This window comes from Vulpes vulpes, chromosome 1, assembly GCF_048418805.1.
Source record: "Vulpes vulpes isolate BD-2025 chromosome 1, VulVul3, whole genome shotgun sequence".
Lineage (NCBI taxonomy): Eukaryota > Metazoa > Chordata > Mammalia > Carnivora > Canidae > Vulpes > Vulpes vulpes.
The window spans coordinates 17,225,222-17,245,696 of record NC_132780.1 but is presented as its reverse complement, the minus strand read 5'-3'; the positions used below and the strand labels follow the sequence as shown (position 1 = coordinate 17,245,696).

The 20,475-nt window shown below is 49.6% G+C and overlaps 2 protein-coding genes across 2 annotated transcripts; both read left to right on the top strand.

Moving 5' to 3' along the window:
- The first annotated feature begins 10,687 nt into the window (after positions 1 to 10,687).
- On the top strand, positions 10,688 to 12,133 carry C1H19orf84 (chromosome 1 C19orf84 homolog). Its single transcript, XM_026014101.2, has 2 exons — positions 10,688 to 10,747; positions 11,561 to 12,133. The coding sequence occupies exons 1-2, from the start codon at positions 10,713 to 10,715 to the stop codon at positions 12,090 to 12,092; spliced, it is 567 nt and encodes a 188-aa protein (XP_025869886.2). The 5' UTR covers positions 10,688 to 10,712; the 3' UTR covers positions 12,093 to 12,133.
- Positions 12,134 to 13,361: 1,228 nt separating this feature from the next.
- LIM2 (lens intrinsic membrane protein 2) lies at positions 13,362 to 19,984 on the top strand. Its single transcript, XM_026013743.2, has 4 exons — positions 13,362 to 13,536; positions 18,211 to 18,360; positions 19,353 to 19,487; positions 19,714 to 19,984. The coding sequence occupies exons 1-4, from the start codon at positions 13,362 to 13,364 to the stop codon at positions 19,773 to 19,775; spliced, it is 522 nt and encodes a 173-aa protein (XP_025869528.2). The 3' UTR covers positions 19,776 to 19,984.
- Positions 19,985 to 20,475: the final 491 nt, after the last annotated feature.

The following is a 20,475-nucleotide window of genomic DNA, read 5'->3' as shown; positions in this document are numbered from 1 at the left end:
GAGCATTGCACATCGTGAATTCCTTTTAACAGACTTGAGAGTGGGGAGGATGCTGCAGTGGCTTTCCCACTCTGTACCCACAAATCCTACCATGAAAGCCATCCTTCAAAGTTTGTGTCACCTGGGAAATTCCAAGAGTGTGTTGCTAGGGCAACAGGTTCAACCAGGGGTCAATAATTTTGAAATATGTGAGTTAAGGTCCTGACTCCTGCAATAATGACAGGACTTGGAGGTGGGGGAGGGTGTCATTGGGGATTTCTGATGCAAAGCTGTGTAAATGAAAACAACAAAAGAGATAACAGGCTTGGAGGCAGAAGTCTCAGCGTGAACTTTCCACATTGCCAGATACTTCCTCTAATTACCTGGGAACTTTCAACCCCGGGAAGTATAAATACAAAACAGGTCTACGTTTCTGATCACTGACTCAATTGTTCTCTGTCAAAACATTTTTTTCTTGGCTCCTAATGGTGTCTCAGATACTCTAGTTTTCCAATCAGTTCCGATTACTTTTTTTCCCAAAGATTTTATTTATTTTTTCATGAGAGACACAGAGGGAGAGGCAGAGACAAGGCAGAGAGAGAAACAGGCTCCACACAGGGAGCCCGATGTGGGACTCGATCCCATGACTCCAGGATCACACCCTGGGCCAAAGGCAGACACTCAACCGCTGAGCCACCCAGGCATCCCTCTGATTACTTTATTAAAGATTTTATTTATTTATTTGACACAGAGAGAGTACAAGTGATGGGGAGGGACAGAGGGAGAAGGAGAAGCAGATTCCTGGCTGAGCAGGGAGCCTGGAATGGGGCTCCATTGATCCCAGGACCCCGAAATCATGACCCGACTCCAAGGCAGATACTTAACCAACTGAACCACCCAGGCATCCTGTCAGTTCTAATGATTAAAACTCAGCCTGATCCTACACTGTCCCCTCAGATTCCCTCTCTATCCAATGGAGATTCAAGCTGGGACTTGCCTCCTTAGAGAAGAGAGGGAGACCTGTTGTCCTGAACACACTTTTTCTCCATTCCCACTTAAAGCCCTAGCTTTCCAAAGTTTGGGGGCCTGGAAAAGAGACAGGCATGGGGACAAGTAACTCTTGGCCCAACTGGCCACAGCAGTGACCTCTTGTTGGCTGAAGCTGCTTCTCTGGCTAACCTTGACCGTGCCCTGCCTGGCAGGTGTCCAGAGATTGGCTCTCTCATGATGCAAAGGTGTGAGGACTCAGGTGGGCCCAGTGAGTTTTCCTAGATCCTCTGTTGACATGAGAGTGGTGGCCCCACTCTCCCACCCTGTATGTCTCTCCTTTACCCTTCCCAGATACAAATTTCACTTCTGACCCAGAGGTCTGAGTTTTCCGCACGTTGAGCCACTTTTTGACACCAGGTGGGTGTCCTACAATTTATTATTTTATTTTTTTAAAGATTTTATTATTTATTTATTTGTTTGTTTGTTTGTTTATTTATTTATTTATTTATTTATTTATTTATTTATTTATTTATTTATGAGAGACAGAGAGAGAGAGAGAGGTAGACACATAGGTAGAAGATAGAGACATAGGTAGAAGGAGAAGCAGGCTCCCCACGAAAAGCCGATATGGAACTCGATCCCAGGACCCCAGGATCACTCCCTGGGCTGAAGGCAGGTGCTCAACTGCTGAGCCACCTAGGCTTCCTGGGTGTCCTACAATTTAACTCAATTCTGACACTATCTACCTGGAAGTGGCATCAGGTCCCACAGGTGAGGGCTCGGTCCCACAGGACTGCCCCTCTCTCGCTTCAGATGCTGATCCAAGCCCAGGCTGTCCCCTGTGCTGGTAGTAAATGGGGGATTCTCACCACCCACCACTTTTTGGGTTTGAGAATTTTCTAGAATAGCTCACAGAACTCAGGGAAACTCTTACATTTACTGGCTTATTATAAAAGGATACTAGGGTGCCTGAGTGGTTGAATTAGTTAAGTGTCTGCCTTGGGCTCAGGTCGTGATCCCAGGATGCTGGGATCAAGCTCCACATTGGGCTCCCTGCTCAGTGGGGAAACTGCTTCTCCCTCTTCCTCTCCTCCTCCCCCTCCCCCTACTCATGTTCTCTCTTTCATGCTCTCTCTCAAATAAATAAATAAAATCTTTTTAAAAAAGGATATGATTAAGACTACAGATGATCAGTCAGATAAAAAGAGACACACAGGGTGAGGTGTAGAGGAAGGGCCCTGAGCTTCCACGCCTTCTCCAGAGGGACTACCCTCCCAGCACCTCCCACATTTTCACCAACCTGGAAGTTTCCCAGACCCTGCACTTTTGAGTTTTATAGAGGCTGCATCACATGGGCATGATTAAGCACTAACTCCATTTCCAGCCACCCTACTCCCCTGCATGCCCTGAGGATAAAGGGAGTGGGGTTGGAAGTTCCAAGCTTCTTTTTTTTTTTTAAGATTTTATTTATCTGTTTGTTTGTTTATTTATTTATTCATTCATGAAAGACACAGAGAAAGAGGCAGAGACATCGGCAGAGGGAGAAGCAGGCTCCCTGCAGGGACCCTAATGTGGGACTGGATCCCAGGACCCCGGGGATCATGACCTGGGCCAAAGGCAGACGCTCAACCACGAGTCCCAAGTTCTAAGCTTCTAATCATGGCTTAGTCTTTTTGATGACCAGCCCCCATCCGGGAGCCCACCCAGATACCTCATTAAAAAAGAGGCTCCCATTACCCAGGAAATTAGAAGGATTTTAGCAGGTTTGTGCCACTATCCAAGGCAGAGACTGTAGATATAGTTTCTATTTTTTTTTTAAAGATTTACTTATTTATTTATTCATGAGAGACACAGAGAGAGGCAGAGACACAGGCAGAGGGAGAAGCTGGCTCCATGCATGAAGCCCGATGTGGGACTCAATCCTGGATCCCGGGATCACGCCCTGAGCCAAAGACAGATGCTCAACCGCTGAGCCACCATGGCGTCCCTAGTTTCTATTATTTTACATACACTTTTTCCAACCCACCACAGGCAGACACCACATGGCCTCTTGCTGCCCTGTTGGGGGAGATTCCTTCCTAGACAGCTAATCCTAGCTACGCTCTATGGGACCCACTTGACTCACAAATCCTAACAATGCTGGACCATGGAGGGTGCAGGATGTACTACCCCTACTCTCTTCGGACACCAGCCATGAACTTGAGATCCCCAGACCACCAGCGCTTCTGAGCCACTGGCTATAAATTCAGGGATTCCCATAATCACCTATTTAATAATTCTTTGTTAACAACTCACAGAACTCAGGAAAGCACTCCTTACACTTATGGCTGTATTTAAAGGACACAAATTCAGCACTCCTTACACTTACGGCTCTAAAGGACACAAATTTGTTTCTTTTCTTTTCTTTTTTTTTAAGATTTTCTTTATTTATTCATGAGAGACACAGAGAGAAAGAGAGAGGCAGAGACACAGGCAGAGGGAGAAGCAGGCTCCATGCAGGGAGCCAGACATGGAGACTCAATCCCGGGTCTCCAGGATCAGGCCCTGGACCGAAGGTGGCGCTAAACTGCTGAGCCATCCGGGATGCCTCCAAGGACACAAATTTGTACTAGGTCAATGAGATGCACAGTGGGACGTCAGAGAGGGTCCCAACTGTGAAGCTTCTGTGTCCTTGAGATGTGTTGCCTTCTCTGCATGTCTATGTGTGTCACCCACCAGGAAGCTCACCTAAGCCTTGGTTTCTAGAGGTTTTAGTGGTTTGTTTTGTTTTGTTTTTATGTAGCCACAATGGATTGAATCATTGAACACATGATGTTGAACTCAAACCCTAGTCCTTCCCTCTCAGGGGGTCAGGTTGATATCACAAGGCTCAAAGCCCCAAAGCCCTAATGACATGGCTGGTCTTTCCAGCATGGTCAGCCCCCATCTTGGAACCATCTAGGGGCCCACCATGAATTGCCCTGTTACCATAAATTTAGGTATGGTTTTAGGGCCCACCATAAATATCAAAGACACCTCTATGGCTCAGAAAATCACAAGGGTTTAGAAGTTCCCCCACAAAAGCCAGGAACAAAGGCCTGACAAAATCTATTGTACAACATATGCCAGCCTTGGACTACCATTTTTTGCCTTAAATCACAGGTCATCTCCTGTTCCCTCTGAGCCACTTGCTTTCCCAGAAGCTATCACTAGCTCTAATTCTCCACTGATGGATTTCCACCTGATTTGTCACCTCAAACTTCGTTTTCCTCAAGGCCCCGAGAGAGTATAAAACCTAAGAAAGAAGGTATCCAGAGCAGCTCAGAAAGGCCACACATTTAGCGGTGACTTTGGGCAAGTCATTAACCTCTCCGTGCCTTTGTGTCCTCATCTAAAAAATGAGACTAATATCTATTTGGGTTGCTGTGAGATTGAGGTAGATAAAAGCACTTGAAAGAAAATCCAGGACCTATATGTTTTCAAAAAATGTGTTGTTTTCTCCCACTCTGACATCATTGTTACCATCATCATCACCATCATTGGTCCAGAATGCAGCATATGCAAGAAGAAAAGGCTCTGGATTTACAATGATAGTTTTGGTCCTAGCTGGTTTTGTTTGCATGTTTGCCAATATGACATGGGTAACCTCTGAGCCATTATTTATTGGTCAGTAAAATGTGGGGGAATAGAGGTCACCCGGGTGGCTCAGTTGGTTAAGCATCCAACTCTTGATTTCAGCTCAGGTTCTGATGTCAGAATCCTGGGATCAAACCCTGTAGGCTCCTTGCTCAGCAGTGAGTCTGCTCAAGAATTCTCTCTCTTCCTCTGCCTCTCCCCATGCTTGTGTTTTTTATTTTTTTTATTTTATTTTTTAATTTTTTAAATCCTTTCTCTCTCTCAAATAAATAAATCTTTTTAAAAACTCGGGGTAACTAATCCATGCATAGGTAACCCACTGGCAGTAGTAATGTCAGGTCTAAAGGGCTGTGCCTCTAAGTTTGCTAGATAAGGACAAACCATTCTCCAAGAGATGCTGGTTTTTTTTTTTTTTTAAGTCATTATAACAAAGGGGCAGCACAAGAGAATTTGGGGAGGATAATAGAAGTATTCTGTGCCTTGATTATGATGGTCATTACATGGCTACGAATTTGTCAAAACTTGGAACTGTACACCAAAGAGTTCATTTTGCTGGATTAATAGAATATGAATACAAAATAGATTGAGCACTATTTATTTATTTATTTTAAAGATTTTATTTATTTATTCATGAGAGACACAGAAAAAGAGAGTCAGAGACACAGGCAGAGGAAGAAGCAGGCTCCCTATGGGGAGCCTGATGTGGGACTTGACCCCAGGACCACAACTTGAGTGTGAGTGTGGGAGACAGAAGAACAGCAGGGAGGGGGGGAGGGTAGTGCTGGGTCTTCTGAGTGTAAGAGGAAACCCAGGAGTTAGGGGATCTCTGAGGCTGAGGGAGGAGGATTTCTGAGGCTGAGGGAGACCCCGAGGGTCACTCTCTGAACCCAGAAAGTTCTGCTTTGAGGGCGAAAGGGGACTGTCACTGAGTTGGGGAGTGCTGTGTGGGAGCTCTCCAAATGTAGGGAAGCTCTGTAGTTGACCCCCTGAATGCAGGTAACCCTGAACAAAGCTGACAATACACAGACCCCTGGGTGGTTCAGTGGTTGAGCTGTCTGCCTTCTGCTCAGGTCATGATCCTGGGGTCCTGGGATCCATTCCCACATCAGGCTCCCTGCTCAGTCTGCTTCTCCCTCTGCCTGTCTCTGCCTCTCTGTTCCTCATGAATAAATAAATAAAATCTTAAAAAAAAATGACAATAAAAAAAAAAAGACAATGGAAAGGATTGTCCCAAATATACATCCCAAAGGGGAAGCAGCAATTCCAAAGGGGAGAGACTGATTTTTACAATTTTACAAGTGTGGGAATCCTGACCTGTGGGCTGGGAACCACTCCTCAGTCAGCAGTATTCTGTTAGGAAAAACGTAGAAGTCTTGGATCAACGTGTAAAGGTGACCCCTATGCCTTGAAGCAGCTGGGAAGAAAGCAGTGAGGTCAGAGAGGTCAGAGCCCCCAGAGGTGGGGAGATTCTCCAAGGGGAGTCAAGGAAGGGAGGTAGGGGGGACTTTGGGGACAGGGAGGATGGAAAGGTAGGGGTGGCAGTGAGAGGACCCAGAGGCCCTGATGCCTTCCCTGCACTTGGGAGGATCCCCAAGTTGGAGGGATTCAAAGAATTGGTAAGGCTCAAGCGAAGGCATCCCAGGGTCCCGCGTGGGGGGGGGGGGGGGGGGAAGGAAGCGGAGACCTGAGGGCATCCGTGAGCCCAGTAGGCTGGAGGACCTTCAGGTCCAGTCTTGGGACTTTGTCCGAGGCACGTGGAGGACAATGCAAACAAGGGGATCCTAAGGTGGGGATGAGGCAATGGGGCTCCCTGGTGGGCCAAGGAGACCCCTGCAGGGATCCTTCCGCTCAGCCCAAGGCCGGTCTCCCCTCCAAGCTTCGCTCGTCATCTCTAGCCCTGGGACGGGTCTCCCAGACGCAGCAGGTGCCGCACAACAGTAACAATGGCAACCGACAACCCTAGATGCCGCCTCAAGAGAGTCCGGGGAAGGTCCGGATAAACGACAGCCAATCAGGGAGCGAGGGCGAGGGCGCGCTCAGAAATGTAGCCAATCAGAGAGCGCGAATGCTGGCTCGCGGATCTGACGGCGACGGGGAGGGGACTCGAAGGCAGCGCGAGCTCCCTCGCCAATCAGAGCCAAGGATGATGCTCTCGCGCCGGGATCTGTAACGCGGAGGGGCGGAGCTTACACGTAACGCCGCCGGAGTTCCCCAGCCAATCGGAAGTTTTGCTGCCTCCGCCTCAGGAGTTGATTGGTCACTTTCAGAACTTGCCTGTGGCAGGCCCAGGGGCTGTTTAGCGCCACCTTCGGCTTGAGGTGTGATCTTGGGGACCTGGGATTGAGTCCCACGTCGGGCTCCCTGCGTGGAGCCTGCTTCTCCCTCTGCCTGTGTCTCTGCCTCTCTCTCTCTGTCATGAATAAATAAATAAAATCTTTAAAAAAAAAAAAAAAAGAACTTGCCTGTCAATTTTGGAAGATGAATAAACGACTTTCTCCTAGAGAGGCCAGAGCCCACAAGGGCTCTCAAGTGTGGGAGGAGGGTCTTAAAGGGCCAGGTGCTTGGTTAAGTTGATGTGGTACCCTGATCGCAGACATAGGAGAAACAGTAACAGGGGCGCCTCGGTGGCTCAGTGGTTGAGGGTCTGCCTTTGGCTCAGGTCATGATCCTGGGGTTCTGGGATTGAGTCCCATCAGGCTCCCTGCAGGGAGCCTGCTTCTCCCTCTGCCTATGTCTCTGCCTTTTTCTGTCTCTCATGAATAAATAAATAAATAATACATATATTTAAAAAAACCGAAAAGGGGAAACAGTAACAGAGCAAATAGAGCAATTCCGTTATGCTGGAATGGAGCAGGAAGCGCCAAGTCACGAAGAAATGGGAACCCGAAAAGCTTAAGCAGCTTGCTTTAGATTACGCATTTCTAAGTAGCGGAGCGTAGATTCAAACCATCATTTCTGAGCCCCATTTCCACAAAATAGTCTTGCCCTGCCTCTTTGAGATACAACATAAGGGATGGATGAGACCTGAATCCTAATCACACTGGCCAGGAAAGGAAAGCCCTCGCTTCATGATAAAAATATTTTGGTTCCAGCCACCAGGCCTTTGCTCGCACCATTTCTTCTACATCAAATATCCACTCAGTCTAGACCTAGTCCAAAGTCTACCTCCCCTAAAACCAAAAAACAAAACCACCAGAGAACCACCCCTTGCCTGCAGCAACAAGGTTTTCCTGCCCCCGCCCCTCCTCACCGGACATCAGTCCTTTGCCCTCAGGCAGCATCCCCACCCATTTGGGGCTCTCATTGTCCTTTACCTGTTTCTAGGCCCTGATCACCCTGGAATGTTACCATCCCTCTCTGTCTGTCCGCCACCCTTCACAAAGCCCTTTGAGGACAGGTGACATCTCTGAGTCACCAACATCATCCTGCACAGGGCCTGGATTCCAAGGAAGTCAAAAAGTAAAAGGTGGTATCTGGGCTTTCCCATCCTTAAAATGGGATGTTGTGGACTTCTGTTAAAAAAAAAATCATATTCGGAGACACTGCTCTGGCTGAAAACTTTGCATTATCCTTGATCCTCATTAGTCACCCCCAGGAGCCCTGCAGCAAATTCTGATGGTTCTTCTTTCAAAACACATCCTAAATCCACTGACATCTTCCCATCCCACTCTCCTTGGGAGTCACCACCACCACCCCTGGCCTGGAGGATAGGATATCCTCCCTGGACTTCCTGTGACCACTCTAGCACCGTTCTTCCACCAGGGCCTGTTTTCCAAACCACTGACACAGTGCTTTTCTTTTCTTTTTTATTTTTTTTTAAGATTTTTTATTTTATTTATTCATAGAAACACAGAGAGAGAGGCAGAGACACAGGCAGAGGGAGAAGCAGGCTCCATGCAGGGAGACTGACATGGGACTTGGTCCCGGGTCTCCAGGATCACGCCCTAGGCTGCAGGCGCACTAAACCGCTGCGCCACCGGGGCTGCCCTTTTCTTTTCTTTTTTAAAGATTTTATTTATTTATTCATGAGAGACACAGGGACTCCTGGGTGGATCAGCAGTTGGACAACTGCCTTCAGCTCAGATCATGATCCGGGGATCTGGAATCGAATCCCACATGGGGCTCCTGCAAGGAGCCTGCTTCTCCCTCTGCCTATGTCCTGCCTCTTTCACTCTCTGTGTCTCTCATGAATAAATAAATAAGTCTTTTAAAAAAGAGAGAGAGACAGAGAGACAGGCAGGGACATAGGCCAGGTGTGGGACTCGATCCCAGTACCCTGGGATCACGACCTGAGCCAAAGGCTGATGCTCAACCACTGAGCCACCCAGATGCCCTCACAGTGCTTTTCTTAAAACATTAATCAAATTATGTCACATCTCAGCTTACAAATGTTCGAAGTCATCTCAGTGTTCTAAAATTTTAAAACATAGGCACAACCCCCCCAAAACCCCAAAGTCTTCACTGCAGCCTACCAGGTCCTACAAAATCTGGCTACTACTTGTGTCTCCATTAGGAGCGCAGATTTGAGCCAGGCTGCCGGGATTCAAATTCCACTTGTGCCACTTCCTAGCTCTGTGACCTCAAGCAACTTTTTTAGACTCTTCTGAGGCACAGTTTGATCACCTGCGGAGGGAATTTATTAGAATTCTAAAACAACAACAACAAAAAAAGAATTACTAATGAAAATAGACTCCTATTTTATAATGTAACTAGTATTCCTCAAAATTGATAAGGTTGTGAAAAGCCAGGAAAGACTGAGAGGACGCTAGGGAGGTGTGGCGATAAATGGTGTCCAGCAACAGATTCTGAAACAGAAAAGAAAGGACTTTAATGTGAACACTGGTAAATTCCAAATAAAGTCTGGAGTTAGGTAAATAGTCGTGCTAGTTTCTTAGTCCAACAAAGGTTCTATAACAATGTAAGAGGATAACATTAGGGGAGCTGGGTGAGGATTGTATGGGAACTCTGTATTATCTTTGTAACTTTTTCTGTAAATATAAAGGTATTCCAACAGAGGGATGGATGCCTGGGTGGCTGAGTCTGTTAAGTGTCTGCCTTAACTCCAGCTCATCTACTTTTCCTGCTGCTCCAGGAGTGTACAGATGTTCCGATTTCCCTATCTAAATATCCCTTTAGTCCTAAGGAACACCAGCGGGCCCCCTGAAGAAATGGCCATAAATATAGACCGAAAGAGAAGAGGAGACTGAGGGCTCCACCTGCTGGGTCTGAGGGAGGAGGGGCTGGGGGGGACTCCTGGGTCTGAGGGAGGAGGGGCTGGGGCCTGGACTCCTGAGTCTGAGGGAGGAGGGGCTGGGGCCTGGACTCCTAGGTCTGAGGGAGGAAGGGTTGGGGCCTGGACTTCTGGGTCTGAGGGAGGAGGGGGTTGGGGGCCTGGACTCCTGGTCAGAGGGAGGAGGTGGCTGGGGCTTGGACTCCTGGGTCTGAGGGAGGAGGGGTTGGGGCTTGGACTCCTGGGTCTGAGGGAGGAGGAGCTGGGGCCTGGACTCCTGGGTCTGAGGGAGAGGGGCTGGGGTCTGGACTCCTGGGTCTGAGGGAGGAGGGGTTGGGGTCTGGACTCCTGGGTCTGAGGGAGGAGGGGCTGTGGGCCTGGACTCCTGGGTCTGAGGGAGGAGGGGCTGGGGCCTGGACTCCTGGGTCTGAGGGAGGAGGGGTTGGGGCCTGGACTCCTGGGTCTGAGGGAAGAGGGGCTGTGGGCCTGGACTCCTGGGTCTGAGGGAGGAGGGGCTGTGGGCCTGGACTCCTGGGTCTGAGGGAGGAGGGGCTGGGGCCTGGACTCCTGGGTCTGAGGGAGGAAGAGGCTGGGACCAGGGCTGTTGGGTCTGAGCAGGGAGAAGCTCAGTGGCCGTACTCCTGGGTCTTGGGGACGTGTGAACTGTGGCCTGAGATGGGGGTGGGAAGCTGGGGGGGTTGGGGGGATTTGAGGAATTAGATCTCGAGATCTCAGCGTAAGATCCCAGCGTACTTTTCCGCGGCTCCGCGCGCCGACAGGCCACGCCCCCCTCTGGACAAAGTCCCACCCACTTCCTTCCCGACCCCTCCGCACCTCCCTGGACCTGGGAGAACTCAAAGGGAAGGTTCTAGAAGAGACTTGAGAGACTCCTGTAAAGATGGAACAGCAGGAGGAGGGGACTGAGCCCGAAGGGTGAGAGACACAAGACCTTCTCCACGGGGAGGAGAAAGACCAGAGAGGGGAGGGGACGGAGAAAATCAGAGACAGAGTGGACAGACCCAAAGAAAGTATCTGAAAGGAAAAAAAAAGTCAAGTATCATCAGTTAGAAACAGAATCTTAGCGATTTTGTTGCTAGAGCTGAGCGAGATACAAACAGGGATTCAGTTAGGAACAGATACTCGTGGAGCAGGGAGACATTTCAAGAGGGAACCAGGAGAATCAAAGATCCCAGAAACAGCGGCAGAGCTGGAGACAGCACAATAATTGTCAGACCCAGGCCTTTCGTATGCGCCTTTGACACTACCAGAAGCCGTCTTTTGGTGTGAAAAATTAAGGTTCAGCACAGGGAAGTGAGGGGCCCAGAAACATACCCTGAGGGAAGTGGCCCTGGAGCTGGAACTGTGTTTTATATATATATATAATATATATATATAATTTATTTATTCATAAGAGATCCAGAGAGAGAGGCAGAGACATAGGCAGAGGGAGTCCGTTGCGGGACTCAATCCCAGGACCCTGGGATCATGCCCTGAGCCAAAGGCAGTTGCTCAACCACTGAGCCACCCAGGCACCCTGGAACTTTGTTCTCTCTGGTGCTAAAGTTCTGCCAGAGCTGGCTGTCCCTCTGTAGAGAAATGGGAAGAAAGAATGAGAGAGAGATTGAACCGGCAGGGAAGTCAGAGGTGGATGCAGGACTCCCAGGAAAAGTGCTGGACTATAGTAGGAAGGATAGAAAGAGTTGGCAAGACCTGTAGACCTGTGGACCTGTCCTCTTGTCATTCCAGGAACAGCCCGCCCTTGTCATCCCCTGGGACGGAGTTGTGGCCACCTGCCCCTTTTCCAGCCTTGCCACCTTTTCCCCTGGGCACCCCAGATCCAGCCCACCTGGGGCTCCCTGAAAGCCTGGCTTCTGTCACCGTCCCCATCCGCCTGGACGCCCTCTCTTACCTCCTGCACAGTGCTCTGCTGGGGGCCTACAACCTTCAACAGTCCTTGCCCTCCTGCCCCTGCACCACCCAGGCATGCTGCCCCCAGCCAGGCACCGCCATCAGGCCATCCAGGGGACGCAGGGGCTGGGGCATCCAGCGCAGGCTAGGCCGGGGCCAGGGCCCACAGCAATGGCGACCTGGCAGGGCTGAGAATCCAGAGAGGGGCTGGCTGGAGAGGTCTGGGGCTGGCCCCAAGACTCCTCCAGCGATCCCAGCATCACCACCAATACTGCCCAGACAGGATGAGAAGAAGGAAGACAGAGATCAGGAGTCATCATCCCAGGACATGCCGCCTGCTGTAGCAGAAGACTGGGAGGCAGAGTACTAGGACCTGAAGGTCCAGCTCCCCAAACTCCTGAGTGGGCCCACCCAGGGTCACCAGGAGGGTTTTCCTGGTGCCCAGGGTGACCTCAGCTGAGGCAGAGATACTCCAAGAAACATCCTGTTCCCATGTTTCTTCTCCCAAAACCACAGCTTCAGAAGTGGGTCCTGCGAGCCACCCCATGGAAACTGGAGCTGATTTAGGATTCCACGCCAGAAAAAACCCTGAGCCTCATGCCCATGCCCAAAGCCATACCTCTTCCCATTCCAAACACCATCCCCAACTACAGTGATGACCCTAACCCCATCCCCACCTGCCCACCCCCCACTCTCAATATCATACCCCTAAACCCACTCATTCCCATTTCCATTCCTACCTCTCCCCTCAGGCCCAGCTCTGCACTCTCATTCTCTACCTACTTCAGGCCAACCCAATCCTCCCTCATCCTTAACTGCCTCCTAAACTTGACCCCAAACCTAGCCCATCTGTGACCCCAGCCAACCCTGTCCCATTCTTATGCCAGTTCCAGCCCCAAATGTGACATGCCCTGTGACCCACATGCAAAGAACCCCATTGGCCCAGCGTACCCAGACACCTGCCGCTCCCCACTCCCTTTCCTGCCCATGGGGATGGGGAGCCCTGGTTGAACAATAAATGGATGACTGGCCCTATGTCTTGTGTCTCTGTGTGTGTGCTTACGCAGCTCAGGCTAACCCAGTGGGTGCTGTAAGCAAGGCCTGTGAAAGGGTGGGAGGGTCTCTGGGAGGGTCACAGAGAGAGGTCAGTGGAGCCAGGGACTGCATGGAGGGAGTGCTTGGATCCCTGTTTCAGCGAATTCCATTTGGGGCCTCTGCCACCACTGCACTTCTGCCCGCTGGAAGCTGCTGGGCCATGGGGTCATTGTGTGGGGAGGCTTAAGGGATTTGGGGGGCCCAGGGAGCAGAGAGGCCAGTGACCTGGCTCGGCTCAGTCTGCACAGAAGGGCCGAGGCAGACAGAGGGCTTGTGACAGGCTCTGCCATTCAGGTAGGGACCAGGCATTGGACCTACAGGCCCCCTCCTCCACCACGACCCAGGGGGCCATCCTCTAGCTCCTTCCTCTCCCAGGGGCCTGCTGGGGTCCCAGCCCCTAGCCCCCTCCTCACCCAGGACCCGGAAGCCCAGGCCTCCAGCCACCCCCTCCCAGGATCCAGGGGCCCAGGCTCCAGTCCCTTCCTCTGCCAGGACCCAGGAGTCCAGCTCCTGACCCCATCTCTCCCCTTCTTCACAGATCACCATGTACAGCTTCATGGGTGGCGGCCTCTTCTGTGCCTGGGTGGGAACCATCCTCCTGGTGGTGGCCACAGCAACAGATCACTGGATGCAGTACCGGCTGTCAGGGTCCTTTGCCCACCAGGGCCTGTGGCGTTACTGCCTGGGCAACAAGTGCTACCTGCAGACAGAGAGTATCGGTAAGGCTCTGGGGCGGGGTTAGAGGCCCTCTGGGGATAGAGCCAGAGCCCCCCACCCTCCCACCCACCCAGGACACAGCCTCTCCGCCTGTTTTGCAGGTGGAGAACTCTGTGCCTCGGAGAGGGAAAGGCACCAACCAAAGATCACTCAGCAGAACTGGGATTTCAGGATTTTTTTCTAGTACAATTATGAAATGTCCTAGAGGTTAAATAGAGACGTGACATTTCCTGGCATGAAGTCAGGTAGGGCAGGCGGGGTTAGGGTTGTCAGACTAGCATTTTCTAAATATCTACTACGTATCAAGAACTAGGTTGGAAACTGGGTTACAGAAGAAATATAGATCCTAAATTTGCTAAAGACTGGATGGTAGTATTTAATACGTACTGTGTGCCAGGCTATGTAATCTATCTGTCTATATGTACATGTGTATGTATATATGTGCATGTTACAATATATGCTGTAAAAATGGGGAAAAATAGCTCTCCCAGCATAGAGTTCTTGCAAGCTACATTATAATAATATATATTTTATATAAAAGATAATACAGGGATCCCTGGGTGGCGCAGCGGTTTGGCGCCTGCCTTTGGCCCAGGGCGCGATCCTGGAGACCCGGGATCGAATCCCACATTGGGCTCCCGGTGCATGGAGCCTGCTTCTCCCTCTGCCTGTGTCTCTGCCTCTCTCTCTCTCTGTCTGTGACTATCATAAAAAAAATAATAATAAAAAGATAATACATATTATATAGTATATTATATAATATATATCTATGTATCTCTCTCCATATGTATATACATATACCTATGTGTATTTATACATATATATGGAGAGATACATTCATTGTATATTATATAATATATAATGTGCATTATATATTAATATATTAATAATATATAAGATTACATATTTTATATTTACTAAACAGTAGTAGTAATAATAGTAATAACAATAATGATGACTGGCATTTATTGAATATTATTGTGTCCTATTCACTATTCTAAGTGCTTGACATGAATTAATACCCTTTGGTCGCTCAACAACACTGAAGGTGGTACCACTGTTTCTGGGAATAAAATATGAAACTTGCCCTCAAAAAGCCAGACATTGGGGACCCGTGGGTGGCTCAGCAGTTTAGCGCCTGCCTTCGGCCCAGGGTGTGATCCTGGAGTCCTGGGATCAAGTTGGCATCGGGCAGGCTCCCAGCATGCAACCTGCTTCTCATTCTGCCTGTGTCTCTGCCTCTCTCTCTATGTCTTTCACAAATAAATAAATAAATAAAATCTTTAAAAAAAAAAAAATCCAGACTTTCTCTCCAGGGAGTTTTTGAGAGGAAGAGCCAACCCCCCTGAGCCCTGTGATGGGCCAGATTTCAGGCATCCCATCTCATTGAACCTGCCTGGGAGAGGCAGCAGGATGCCCATCTTCAGAAGGGGTAAACCAGGGCAGCAAGCAGTGGAAAGATTTGCCCCAGCCTCCAGCTTCTGAGCTCAGTTGGCCTCCTGACTTCATGTTTCCCTTTCATTTCTGGAGGTCTCGTTCATGCCTCTACCTACCATTTCTCCCACTTCAGTCTGGGAACACCCTGGGGGACACCCATATCCCCTGTCTTAACTCTGCTGGGGATGGGGAGAGGGAGGCATGATGGAGCTTTGCAAGTGCATTTGACCTCAAACCCAAGATCCTCAGGGACACACCTTACCATGATGGATTGCTGAATATCTGTCCAAGCAGTTGGCTCACTTTGCACATCAACTCTCAGGAGCTCATGAGAGTCAAAGCAGGAGACGTGAACTTGCAGTGGCCGAACCCAGCTGCAGACGTGGGTGTATAGAGTTTTTAAAGTTTCTGAAGTCTCTGCCAGAATTTAAAATTTTGTATAAAAATTTTTATGTACAAAATCTGGGCTTGCAGCTCACTTAGAAAAATCCAGTTTTGCAACCTTTAACTGTGGTATATCTGTCAGGGGCCCCTCAAGGAAGCACACTGCAATTTAAACAGGAGAATTTTCTCTCAAGATGGAGCAGAGGGCCATAGTGGGTAACTGGTGATGGGATGTACATGCCCAATTCACAGCAACACCCCACCGTAGCCCACTGGACTTATTTGCAGCTTTAGGCAGGCCTCAGAGACATTTGCTCTTTCCAATCCCACCTTAGCACACCATGGGAAGGGCATAGACTAAAATGTACCTGGTAAGTCCTCCAGGTTTGCATTTATTATTTATTTATTTATTTATTTATATTTTTATTTGTTTATTTTTAAAGATTTTATTTATTTGTTTATTCATGAGAGACAGAGGGAGAGGCAGAGATATAGGCAGAGGGAGAAGCAGGCTCCCTGTAGGGAGCCTGATGCAGGACTCGATCCCAGCACCCCGGGATCACAACCTAAGCCAAAGGCAGAAGCTCAAACACTGAGCCACGCAGGTGCCCCTATTTTTATTTTTTTTTAAAGATTTTATTTATTTATTTGAGAGAGAGAGAGCAAGCATAAGCGGGGGGGGGGGCGGGGAGGAGCAGAGGGAGAGAGAGAAGTAGACTCCCCACTCAGCAGGGAGCCCAGTGTGGGGCTTGATCCCAAGACCCCAGGATCAGGACCTGAGCTGAAGGCAGAGGCTTAATGGACCTAGCTGCCCAGATGCCCCTCCTCCAGACTTTTAAATACCCAGAGGCATCTGTAGTTTCCTGGGGCTGCCATTACAAAGGACCACAGACTGAGAGGCTCAAACCACAGAAATGTACTGTCTCCCAGCTCTGGAGGCTGGAAGTCCAAAACCAAGGTGTCAGCAGAGTTGGTTCCTTTTGAGGCTGCCTGGGAGAGTCTGTTACTTGTCTCTCGCCCAGTGTCTGGTGGTTGGCTGGCAGTCTTTGGTATTCCTTGACATGTCAATGCATCATCCTGATCTCCATCTCTATCTTCACATGGTGCCCCATCCCTGCACCTGCCACCCCACCCCATGCTGTATGTCTGTCTTTTTCCAAATTTCCCCATTTTATGGGGATACTAGTCATTTTGGATTAGGAATACACCTACTCCAGTAGGACCTTATCTTAACTAATCACATCCACAATGACCCTATTTCCAAATAAGGTCCTATTCTGGGGATTAGAGCTTCAATGTCTGAATTTGGGGGCTGGGGGAGAGACACAGTTCAACTCTGTAACAACAGCCATGGAGAAACAGCCAGCAATTTTTCTCACTGACATTTGCACAAAACAAAAGCGCATTTTGCAAAGATCCAGACTTTTTATTTATTTTATTATTTTTTAAAGATTTTATTTATTTATTCATGAGAGACACAGAGAGGCAGAGACATAGGCCAAGGGAGAATCAGACTCCCTGTGGGAAGCCTGATGCGGGAGTTGATCCCAGGACCCCAGGACCCCAGGATCATGACCTGAGCCAAAGGCAGACACTCAACCCTTGAACCACCCAGGTGCCCTCAGACTTTTTACTTTTCAAGTGGCAGGACCTAGGCTCTGTCCCAGCTGCAGAATTGTCCTGGGTGTTCTGAGAGACAGACTAGGCAAGCAGTTAACAACAAGAGCTTTGGTGCTTGACTTTCAATGCCTGTCCTACTGCCAATTATGAGACCCTGGGTGAGTCACTTTACCTCTCTGAGCCTTAGTTTTTCACCTGAAAAAAAATGAGGTTAAAAATAGTACGTACAGCATAAGGGCTCTCAGAAGGAACAAATAGGCCCATTCACAGAATGCATGCCTGGCACATATTTAGCAGCTGCTAAACAGAAGATGAGATCATAACTATTATTCTCAGGACATGTCCTATAGGGCAAGCCCAGAGCTAAGCACAGAAGAATGATTCTCAGGTCTCCACATTCATTCATTCAGCATTTGCCCTGAGCACCCACTATGTGCCAGGTGCTCTGTGCTAGGGATGAAGCAATGAATGAGGAAGCAAGACCTTTGTCCTTGCAGAACTAAGAAATCATCAGGGAAAGACAGATATAAAGTTAAAAATAAATAAATAGGCCATTTTCAGGTATGGGCAAGTGGTATCAAGGAAATGAAAGACAGTGATGGGGCACACCTGGGTGGCTCAGTGGTTGAGTGTCTGCTTTTGGCTCAGGTCTTGATCCCAGGTCCAGGGATAGAGTCTCACATCAGGCTCCCTGCAGGGAGCCTTCTTCTCTCTCTGCCTGTGTCTCTGCCTCTCTCTGTGTATCTCATGAATAAACGAATAAAATATTTTTTAAAAAGACGGTGAGTATAGGAAGTAAATAGCAGGAGGATAGCAGGGAATCAACACTCATTCATTATTCATTCATTCATTCATTCATTCATCCAACAAACATTTCTCCACACCCATTAGCAAACCAAACTTGAGCTGGGGTGTTCTCCATGTAGAATCCTGGCCTCAGGGAGCAATCAGGCTAGAAGGGAAAACAAGCCAAGAGCCACAATCCAGAGCAGGAGGGAAAGACCATGCCTGATGGGTGAAAGGGTGCTTCCCAGAGGGAATTTGGGAGCTGGACTGTGGAAGATGAATAGGAGTTTGCCAGGTGCAGAGAGTGTTGGTTTGCAGAGAGGCGAGGGAGAAGCTGGGTCAGGATATGGAGAGAGGCAAGACATTACAGCCCTCAGAGGTAGCAGTATTCGCCACTGAGGGCAGGAGTGGCCTGGGAGCCTGGGAGTGACTGTTCGGTGCTACCACAGCTTATTGGAATGCCACCCGGGCCTTCATGATCCTGTCCTCCCTGTGCGCCACCTCGGGCATCATCATGGGCATCCTCGCCTTCGCTCAGCAGCCCACCTTCACCCGCCTCTCCCGGCCCTTCTCCGCAGGCATCATGTTTTTCGCTTCCAGTGAGTGGACCCACCCTCCCCCATCCCCTCTCCCACCCCCAACTTCCCTGCCCATTTCCATCCCCAGCACTTCTTTCTGGGGGGTTTCTTCTCATTCTCAGCTCCATGACCCCAACCCCGATTGATACCAACAACCAGAGAGTTTCTGGCACCAACCACCCAGAATTGATGCCATACCCCACAGGATTAAGGGCATGACCCCTAACAAGGCTGTGCCTACTTGGGTGGCAAGAGGGGGCCACAGGCCATCTGCACTTTTGGCCAACTGGCTATAGATTCAGGGGTTCCCAGAACCCAGGCAGATTAAAAAATTCACTAGAAATCACAGAACTCAGGAAGGAACTACACTTAACAACGAACAGGTTAATAAAGGCTCCATCTCAGCACTGGATAAATAAAGAGATGTCTAGCATGATGCTGGAGAGGGTCCTGAAGACAGAGCTTCTGCACCCTCCCCCTTGGGGTCAGAGCACAGTCCCCTCCCAACACACTGCTGTGTTAGCAGCCAGAAAGCTTCTGCACACTTGGACATCCAGAGTTCCTGCTGGGGTTTCATTGCCAAAGCACAACTCAGTCATTGATTGTGTGAGCGAATTTAATCTCCAGGTTCTTTCTGCAGAGGGTGATCTGATAGCTAGTGGCTCAAACCCCCACTGTCTGTTCTGTTTCTGTGGCTGGTCTTTCTGGTGACCAGTGTCATCTCAGCTCCACATAAATCCAATAATAACAAAGATACTCCTATTACTCAGGAAATTCCAAGGATTTAGTGTCTCCCTCCCAGGAACCAGAGACCAAAACCAGCCCAGTCAAATTCTATTACACAGCACTGGCCTGACCCATCCTCATCCAACCCTACTCCCCAAGCCTCCTCACCTTTTACACCTTCCCTCCCCTACCTGGGCCTCCCCCTTCCTCCATCTCATTCCCATCCCATCTCCAAACCCCATTCCTGCCCCCTTTCCCACCCATTACCCCCTACCCTCTCTCCCCAGCCTTTTTTGTCCTGTTGGCCTTGGCCATTTACACTGGAGTTACTGTCAGCTTCCTTGGTCGCCGCTTTGGGGACTGGCGCTTTTCCTGGTCTTACATCCTGGGCTGGGTGGCCTTGCTCATGACCTTCTTCGCAGGTACGAGGGCTTGGGGGTGGGAAAGTCAGTGTCCTTGGCAGAGTGGGCGGCACTCCAGAGGGCAAGATGATGGGGTGTCCCCTACAAGTCCCCTAGCAGTGAGCCAGAAGACAGACTCCAGGTTCTGCCAAAACCCAAGGAAGAAGGGAGTGCTGTGCTGGGGTCTTGGGTTGGGAGCCCAGGTTAGGAGGACTTGGGAGGTCAACTGGGATCTCTTCTCATGCAGGGATTTTCTACATGTGTGCTTACCGGATGCATGAATGTCGGCGCCTGTCTACTCCCCGCTGAGCCCAGTGTACTCCCAACTTCATCTGGAAGTTAGAATGGGGCCACTGAAAAGGAGGGGGAGGGTCTAGAGGCCTGAAGTCCCAGTTCCTGTGGGCATGAAGGGGTTCAGTCCTGGACTCCGGGTGGGGACCTCTGACTCCTGTGTCCCAAGGGGTAAGGAGGAAGAATGGGGCCTGGTGGGAAGCAGCTGAGAAGACCCAAGGCCCAGCCCACAAAGGGGGGGTGTTAGAGAAATGGGATCTCCATTAGAGCGACTTTTTGAGAGTCTAATAAAACTGATGTGAAACTACTAAGGTGTGGTCCCTGAGGGGCTGGGGTGCTGAGAAACACGTGTGAGAGGTGGATGGGGTGGGAGTGGTTGGATTACTGCAGGTGAACCCACTCAGTCTCTGTAGGGATGGGGACAGACATGAATCACACAGTCCCCACCAGGGGTTAACTATGACTTCTAGGAAACAGATGTATAGGTCCAATTCTGACACCTATTCTAATGTGTGTATGTGGTTTTTTTTTTTTAAAAGATTTTAATTTATTTATTCATAAAAAGCAGACAGAGAGAGGCAGAGACATAGGCAGAGGGAGAAGCAGGCTCCCTGCCAGGGAGGACCCTGGGATCACAACCTGAGCCAAAGGCAGATGCTCAACCACTGAGCCACCCAGGTGCCCCTGATGTGTTTTTTTTTTTATTCTACATCACCAA

What these genes read in the sequence shown, in the direction of transcription:
- C1H19orf84 (XM_026014101.2), top strand. Translation starts at nt 10,713, where the DNA reads ATGGAACAGCAGGAGGAGGGGACTGAGCCCGAAGG. An exon ending in GAGGGGACTGAGCCCGAAGG is followed by an intron (nt 10,748 to 11,560) that starts GTGAGAGACACA and finishes TTGTCATTCCAG; the next exon opens with GAACAGCCCGCCCTTGTCAT.
- LIM2 (XM_026013743.2), top strand. Translation starts at nt 13,362, where the DNA reads ATGTACAGCTTCATGGGTGGCGGCCTCTTCTGTGCCTGGGTGGGAACC. An exon ending in CATCATGTTTTTCGCTTCCA is followed by an intron (nt 18,361 to 19,352) that starts GTGAGTGGACCC and finishes CTCTCTCCCCAG; the next exon opens with CCTTTTTTGTCCTGTTGGCC. An exon ending in GCTCATGACCTTCTTCGCAG is followed by an intron (nt 19,488 to 19,713) that starts GTACGAGGGCTT and finishes CTTCTCATGCAG; the next exon opens with GGATTTTCTACATGTGTGCT.